General features: G+C 40.2%; 1 protein-coding gene across 1 annotated transcript in view; it reads left to right on the forward strand.

Annotated features, from left to right (window-relative positions):
* CSGALNACT2 (chondroitin sulfate N-acetylgalactosaminyltransferase 2) overlaps positions 1–6,250 on the forward strand; it is a 34,543-nt gene extending 28,293 nt beyond the window's left edge. The window contains exons 6-8 of the mRNA XM_063337768.1: positions 1,431–1,525; positions 3,019–3,100; positions 4,266–6,250. Of these exons, the coding sequence (XP_063193838.1) occupies positions 1,431–1,525; positions 3,019–3,100; positions 4,266–4,558 (470 nt within the window). The 3' untranslated portion in view covers positions 4,559–6,250. The remainder of the gene's footprint in view (positions 1–1,430; positions 1,526–3,018; positions 3,101–4,265) is intronic.
* The last annotated feature ends 2,382 nt before the right edge of the window (positions 6,251–8,632 follow it).

Here is an 8,632-nt window from a genome sequence, read left to right on the forward strand (position 1 = left end):
AAGACAATAGTACTTAGAAATAATTTTTGCCTTAGTGTAGCTTGTTTGAAGAACACATCTTTCTTACACGGTAAGTACAGCTTTCACAGTTTCTTAAGATTTGGCTGTCTAAAAGAAAGATGGACAGTTTAATTGCTTTAGCAACTAGGCTGCGTGTAAATTTGTATAACAAAACTCAATGTAGCACTTACAGTGGAAGATTTTTGCTGAAATCTCTAACAAGTTTGGTTTATGTCTTCTCATGCTTGTATGGCCAAGGCATCGTGTACAAATGGTTTTCAGTAGAGCTACACGATGTGCTCCTTACAGAGACTGGGCTAATGTTCCACATTTACATCCCAAGATCTGAAATTTTCTGACCATTTTTCTCAAGTTTGTATGAAGCTTGCTTGTTCTGCCAAGAAGGGTAAAGCTTCCTTGAGTTAACAGGCATGCTAGTTAAGACCTTCTCCTGTCAAACATTTGTTTGGGTTATTTTTTTTAATGCTTACTCTTATTCCAGATTTGTTGCAGCCAGAAACCATTTTCTCCAAATGTCAATTTGGAATGAATAGATACTTTTTCTTCACATAATAAACAAGCAAGAAAATCTGCTATAAGCCAGATATTTGGATTCTATTTCCTGCCTTTTCTTTTATTTCTGTCTTGGCACTTCATGAAACGAGTTTTATAAATAATTGGAAAATCTTTGGAGAGAAGCGTCTTGTGAGCTTTCACAAGGAAGGGAGTTTGAGAGACTGCTTGACAAGTCATACTGACAGTTTGTCACCTTTGCTTCAAGTGAGATCTGAAAACGCGTCTCACATGTTCAGAGTTCATGCCCAAATCAAGGTACTGACTATTCTCGTGGGCCGTCATTGATAACCTTTGCAGCACTGACAATGCAAGAGATACTTGGAAAATAGTTATCTGGCTTCTGTAATAGGCATAGAATTGGTGTCACAGCATAATTAGGATACTCATGATGCTTAACGCCCTTGCAGGACATCCTGGATGTATGCACTTTTAAAATGCTTATGGAGAGAGGCAAGTTCCTAAAAGTCAAGCTATGCAAGGTGTTACTCAGACTTGGTATTTTTTAGCTTTACTGCATACCATTATTGCAGGGATTTTTCACTGTCATCTAATGTGATATTGTGATATATAGAATATTTTATATGCATATAAGTATGTATAACTACATATAAATGTATACCTATAGGGTATATATAAATATGTGTACATATGTATTTTTTTTTAATCCTGTGGGCTCTACCCTGCTAGATGTTATGGGCTACCTAAATGGGAAATCTTAGCAGTTAGACCTTATATTTATTTGTTTTCATGAGATGGCTAATAGCTAATATTTTACATAAAGGGAATATTTCTAGTTTCCTTTTGGCTTCAGAAAGCATGCCCACAGTGAGTAACAATTACCTTTTGACTTGCAGGGAAAAAGGTTTTTTATCCTGTGGTATTCAGCCTTTATAATCCTGCTATTGTCTATGCCAATCAAGATATACCACCCCCTGTGGAGCAACAATTGGTAAGCAGAGTGATTTATTCTGGATAGAATTAGTTGTGCTTTGTATTAAAACAAAAGTAAGTGCAACTTTATAGTCTGTTTGGGATATCTTATGCCCTTTGGCAGTGCATATCTAAACACTTTCTCTCCATTATGGGCAAAGCACTTGGAAGAAAAGCTTATCAAACAATACAAGACTTGTTCTTAGGTAAACTTGGAGTTCTACCTACATTTAAAAAAAATTAATTATGTTCTATTAATCAAGTGAGATTTTAAAAAAATAAGTGTACTATTAATCAAATTATCTATTGTTTAATTCTGGCTTGGAAAGCCAGTATTTTAGGAGGATAGTGTAATAACATAGCAGCGGCTTCTGTCTTATGTCCCAGCAAACAAAGTGGTGAAAGGGAAAAAAAAACTAAGAATGGTGCTTGATAAGCTTCCCTCAGTATTGAGAGTCTTTGCTAACTGCCAAATGGCAGTTGCAGCAAGTGTGCCATGTAACTCGAGGTGGGCTGAGAGGTTCATCAGTTGCTTTTTCCGTGCTGTGGACAGCTGTGCTCTGTGCAGATTGTTTCTTTATCTTGGCCATCCAACATCTGCCAGAGCCGTTGGCTGTTACACAGCTAACTTCATCTTGCTTTTGGAATGAGAAACACTGCTTCCAGGGAAGCTTATAGTCAAAATAATAAACAAATAAACCCTGCAAACATTCAAGAGAATGGGTTTAAGGATAATTTGGGACTCAGCAGAATGAAGGAAGTACTGTATTTCTGGGTCTTTGCCTGTAGGTGGAATGGCCACGGTTAATGTCCAGCCTGACTCTTTCAAGAGACTGCATAAATGAAATTGGGTTTTGCAGCTGGGACTTCTGAGGTAGACAGGCTTGGAGGAGAGAAAGCAGAGTGCAACACAGCCTTACTAAAAGAAAAGTAAAACATAAAAGCCCTTACACCCTGACATTGTTTGCAAGGATCCTACTCAAAATAGGAGGGAAGCTTTAGCATGTGGCCTCAGGTGGGCATGGCTGAGGGAGGAGCAAGCTCCTGCCTGACAGCTCTGCTGTTTGCTTTTTTGACTCCCAACAGTTTCGTGGTTGCTGACTCCAATCGCAAAACTTACTTTTCTTGTCATAGCAGAACAAGAAGAGACAAACGTGGTCTTAGAAACCAGGTAGGAATTGGAGTATCAGGAACAGATGATCTGGCAGTAGACTACCAAAAATTTACTGCTTGGTCTGAGCAGATAAATGGAAAATAGGGGTGGCGTGGCAGAAGGTAAACGTGGAAACTGCAATGAGAGTGAGTGTTTGGAATGGATGGCAAAGGGTGAAGTGAACAGCAGGTAATTAGGAAGCCCACATCTGTGCATGGCACAGACATACTAGAAGCGTTATATGCTGTATCCTGCACTGAGCAAATGGTTGAAAGTGCTTAGCTTTCTACAAACGCAAGTGCAGTGCACCTCCTTTGATGTATTTTGCATTTCAGAATGATACTGTTTTAAAATTGCAGGTACACAAGAAGGATTCAGGTTTCTGGAGGGATTTTGGCTTTGGAATGACTTGTCAATATCGGACAGACTTTCTGACTGTTGGTAAGATGGAAGTGTTAAAAAATTTTTTTTGTGTGGTTTAAAAACTGATTCTCTGTTCTTATCTAAAAATAGGAAAGTAATGCATTTATTTCTTTTGTTATTTTCCCAAGCCCAGCAGTCAGACTTGCTTGAGAAGTTCGATCAATGAGATAAATTAGTTTTTCTAGGTTTTGATGTCCCGTCTGATGAGTTTGTTGAAAGTCACAGTAATTTTAGTAGCGACACTTCCACTCTAGAACTTCTAAAAAATTTTTCTTTTTTTTTGTACTTTGTGACTGTCTGAAGCAAATTAAGAAACACGGCCCTCAAGTAAACCTCTAACGTAGACAAGAAGCATTCAAATTCTTTCTTTTAAATAACTTTGAGTAGTCGAACGTAGTTGTTGGAGACTTCAGAAATGCGCTTTGGCACCCCCTTGTGGCATGCTGTTCAAACGGAGAGCAGCTTGGTGTGCTGCAATTTGGAAGACCATCTTGAAGATAGTCTGCCAGGAGGTGTTAACGCTGCAGCCCTGGGTGCTGTGTAATGGCTTGAATGCAGGCTGACTTCTAATAACAGCCACGTTGCCATGTGTATGGTATATGCTAAATGAAGACTTCATAATTCTAGAGTTTTGAAGTTGTGCGTGAGTCTGGGTCGATTTTCACTACGGTCCTGGAAAGGCAAGAGGACTTAAAATGGTGGAACGGGTTCCTTTCCTTAATCCAGCTTTTTGAGTTGTGACTTATGGAGCAACTGCTGGCATTTTTAGAGAGGGCTTTTCATATGGTGCATGACTGCTTCATTTCCCAGCTGCTAAAATCCATTATGATTGCTAAAAATAACCCAAAAAGCATAGCCAGTGAGGTTTGCCTACAGTTTTCTGCAGCTGTCACATGGGATGTCATGCATAATGTGATTTGGAGACACTGTTCTAAGAGGCTCTCTGAAGCCAGTAGCGCATGATCTGTGTCCTGGGTGGTTTCCACCACAGAGGATGTGCTATGCTTGAAGCTCCTCTCCCTCAATTTGCCATGCTTCGGTAGGGAGAACTTAAAATGAATTGCTTCAGAATTTCTGGTATGTTGTACGAGATTTGGTAATACGTTACAGAAGGAGCGTTGCTCTTTTTGCCTTGTGTTTAGCTTATGTGCCAAAATAATGTTTTCTGCTGTCGTTTTTATAGGGGGGTTTGACTTGGAAGTGAAAGGCTGGGGCGGTGAGGACGTTCACCTGTACAGAAAGTACTTGCATGGTGACCTTATCGTCATCAGGACACCGGTCCCTGGTCTCTTTCACCTCTGGCACGAGAAGCATTGTGCAGATGAACTCACTCCAGAGCAGTATCGCATGTGTATCCAGTCCAAAGCCATGAACGAGGCCTCTCACTCGCACCTTGGGATGCTGGTCTTCAGGGAGGAGATCGAGACTCACCTCCGTAAGCAGGCTTACAGGACTAACAGCGAAGCAGTGGGTTAAATGTCACCCCCGTGACATTTGATGACTTCGAATTCACAATGAACCAGCATCATTTTACAGCCTTAATTCAGCTTAAAAATGCAGTGCCTCTCTTTTTCAGTGAAGAAGAGTTTAGGGGGGTTTTCGGTTCTTGTATTTGTTTTCCAAGTAATTCTTTGACTAATATGCTATTACCTACATATCTTGCAAGTTTAAGCACCTCAAATAAATTGGAAAGCATATGTAGTTCAAGGAATGTGTTCAGTATCAATTGGAAAAATCAGTGGAATGTTCAACTCGACACTTTTCCACGTGGTACATTTCAATTCTTATATTTGCATTACTTTAAGAATTAAATTAAATCATCTTTTGGGTTGAGTATTTTCAGTCTGTATGGCTCACCGTGCTGTGACTTTAGAAGGATGCTATACCTACACTCCATTGTAGAAACAAGAGAAAGGTCTGGAAAAGAATCTCACCGTGAAGGGTATATGGGATGTGCTGACTGGTACGCCAACTGTTCAGGTCGCTGATTTCACAGCAAGGGCTTGGTGCCACATTTGCTTATTAACAGACATTCACATGGTCGAATGTAGAATGATTCATGTGAAGCGGCGGGAATGAAAATCTTTTAAAGTGGAATTTTAGAGCATATAATGTAATTTCACACTGTAAAAGAGGCACCACCATCTTATCTCGGTGATGGATCAGAAATTTGGGAACGTTCCAGTTGGGCATTTCTGGGTCTGGTCTTTTCCCACAGTAGATGCCACATCACAGAACTTCTATAAACTGAGCTGTGCTATGAAACTTGTTTGTTTAAAGGTTTTGGCCCCACTCCTCCATATTCAAAGGCCCTGTCTGTCCATCTCGTCTGTTAAGTTGAGGAACCATCTTTTCATTTCCACATAAGTTTATTAGAGGCCCATTTGCTGTTATGCCAGTATTGCCCTTCTGCTTTCTTTTTGTTTCTGTCATTTTCCTGACGCGTTTTTGGAAGGCAGTCATATACTCTTAGCTGTTTCAGTGACTGAAAAAGCAAGTGCTATTACAGTCTGTCTTCACACAATGCTCTCCATTCCACTGATTATCCTAGTAGCCTTATTTTTCACTTTTCAGTTTGAGGGGTTTTAGGGTGATTTTTTTTTTCTTTTCCTCCGTTTTTTTTGGTTGGTTGGGTTTTTTTGAGCATGCATAAGCAGAATTATGCTGTGGTCTCATTAGTGCCTTGTACAATGGCACTACTACGTCGCTACTTCCCTTTGGGGTATTTCGGGATGCATAAGCAGTTTAAATGCAGGCAGGTCATTTTTCTCCATGTTGTCTTATATGCTACCATATGGCATGCCTCATTTTTAATAATTTGTTTATAGAATGAATGCTGAGAATGCTAATGCAGTGGTTGAACCATTTGCATGGTCTCCACTGAATTTAGAAATTAGTTGAAAACCCTTCTCAAGCCAGGTAATTAAGATCTGTTTATGAATTCAGTTTGCTTCAAGAATTCTGAAGGCAACTAAAGATTTAAATTGTTGATTTCTGAATAGCAGATATGCTGTGCAAATGGTTCTGGGCACTGATCCTTTTTATATGTACATAAAATTTGCCTTTATGTAACTTATTGTGGAGAACAGTGTACTGTATTGTACTTAGAGTGAAGAGAACACATTGCAAGACTTCTTGCAATTGTTGTTCTCAATATAATAAATGGAATTTCTGCATTTTAGAAATTGTTTTAAGCTGTTTCTTTGAAATAAGTTTTTACAATGATATTTTACGAGGCAGATGACGTGCCAGAATGAAGTAAGAATATTTGCAGTGAGAAGTTCGACCAGCTCATTTTTGCATTTCAAGTGAGTATCTCCCCAGACCAGATACAAAAGTGCGGTTAGTTCCCCAGACAACCTAAGCTTAAACCGGATGTTGTCTTATTTTATCTTGGTGGCCCCTAACAAAAACAAGGTACCAGTGAGGAAAAGATTAAATGCATTGGCATTGATGATTTGGGGTAAGGATGAAAGTGGGACCTTCTGCTGAGACTCTAGCCCTTAAAACTTCAGCTACTACTGCTGTCCTGGCTCTGCTGCAGGAGAATAAGCATCAAAAGCGCCTCTCGCTGACGCCACCACTGCTTGGCACGCACAGGAATGGATACGGAGGGTGTGCGGAGGTGTTGAGCATCGCTGCAGCTCAGCTCTGAGCACTCAGCCACTACCCCAGAAGGAGCTGGTTGTCCTAGTTTCCATGTTTTGGAAGCACGGCAGGCTGCTGATGCTGATATCCAGATCTCTTACCTTTTGCTATTTTCCACTGAGTGGTTGTGCTTATCAGCAATGGTGAGGAAGGAGAACAGTGTCAACTGTCCGCATCTGTGCAATCAGAAACTGCCTATGGTGTCGGTGCTGGAAGACAGTCGGGGAAGTCTGGAGCTGAATGCAGTCAACAGGAACCACTTTTGAAACCCTGTTTTCCGTTCATCTTCCCAAAATATGGGAGCGAATACACTGGAGTTAAAAGGAAGTCAGAACTCTTTGAAATAGTAAATGTCAGGGTTGGGTATGGACACGAGTAGTCCAAATGACTGATTATTTGAGGACTCCTGCGCTTTTCTGGAGTTTCTCTTGTCTTAGTTCAGCTCCCTGCAATACCTGCCTGTGTAAGAACATGTTGGGATGGCACTTGTCAGCTGGGCAGCTTGTTGGGAGCACAGGCACCCATCACCTATTGCCTTTGTTACAAAAGCCAGAGATAGTGGTACAGGCTGCGTGCTGTGGTAAGTCAATGCGAGGTACTCGCAGCCCAATCGTAGTAACAAGAATAATTTTAAGCATGGGATCTCCTTGGATGTGTTTTGCTGCTGCGCAGTACTGGATTTGGTGCACACGCCTCACCGTGTGCGTCTGCAGGGAAGAGGGTTTTACTGCTCTGAAGCAATCTGTAGAACATTTACAGCAGGAAAGTACTCAGCCCCAATAGTGCTTTACAGGTTTTGGGGTAGCTTATTAGCCACTTTGACACTGGAAATTAAATCAGTTACTTAAATAAAAAGCTGTTATTCATGATTTAAAATTTCCACTTCCAGGGAATTATTACTAATCATGTACAGTTCATGTTCCCTAATGACTTATTATTTTACCTACTCATTTGTCTCTAAGTTGTTACATAATTAGATTAAAAATTATAAATAACTACCTTAAACTTACAGCTTTCAATTATAATTCTCAAGTATTTTAAACTTTGCTTTTGGGCTAGGCTACAATCTTCGACTACTTCATTAAAAAAAGGTATCTAAAATTCTTAGTTTGGATAATGATTGTCCCTCAGTGACTTAATGGGTATTTTTTCAAAATAAGATGCAATGTTTCCCTGTTAGCAAGGCCCTCACTGAGCTGAGTTAACTGATGAATATTACATGGATGGGTTATTTTGTCTGTTTTAACAGGGATTCCCCAGAGAGGACAGGATGCTTTATATATCCCTAGTCATCCCAAGATAGATAGAGAAAAGGTTGAAACCTACAAATTGCAGAGAGAATGATTCTGTGCAGTGCAGTGCTCCAAAAGTTACTCAGATTTATACCAATACATCATAAGATTACTGCATAGCAGCTACTTTCCTGGTCTTGTTCTGCTTTTCTTCATTCTTTGTCCAGGAGTTTTTCTAGCAAAAAAAGTCCTCTGGAAGCGTTTTGCTTTTTCTTGCTCCTCAACCGTAGTCTTGGGGAAAGGCATGGGTAGAGCCCATTTCAGGACTCAGAATTTGTGGTTGTTATCAGTTACTGCTGCATTACCCCGAGCTAACTCATCAGGTGTCGTCTTTTCTGTGTGGCTGTGGATGATGGCAACACATTGATTATGTACCTGAGGAGTCAACACAAAGCTGAGTCACTGCCCAGCATTGGTTAGAAAAATGCATGAATCTGGGGAGCAGTTTGTTTTGCCCAAGTCCTTAGCATACCTAAAAGAAATTACATGTTCTGTACAAATATATTATATCCTGAAAACTCTTTTCTTCATATAATCATCATAGAATGTTTGGGTTGCAAGGGACCTTAAAGATCATCTAGTTCCAAACCTCCCTTGTGTGCAGCCATGC

This window comes from Chroicocephalus ridibundus, chromosome 6, assembly GCF_963924245.1.
Source record: "Chroicocephalus ridibundus chromosome 6, bChrRid1.1, whole genome shotgun sequence".
Lineage (NCBI taxonomy): Eukaryota > Metazoa > Chordata > Aves > Charadriiformes > Laridae > Chroicocephalus > Chroicocephalus ridibundus.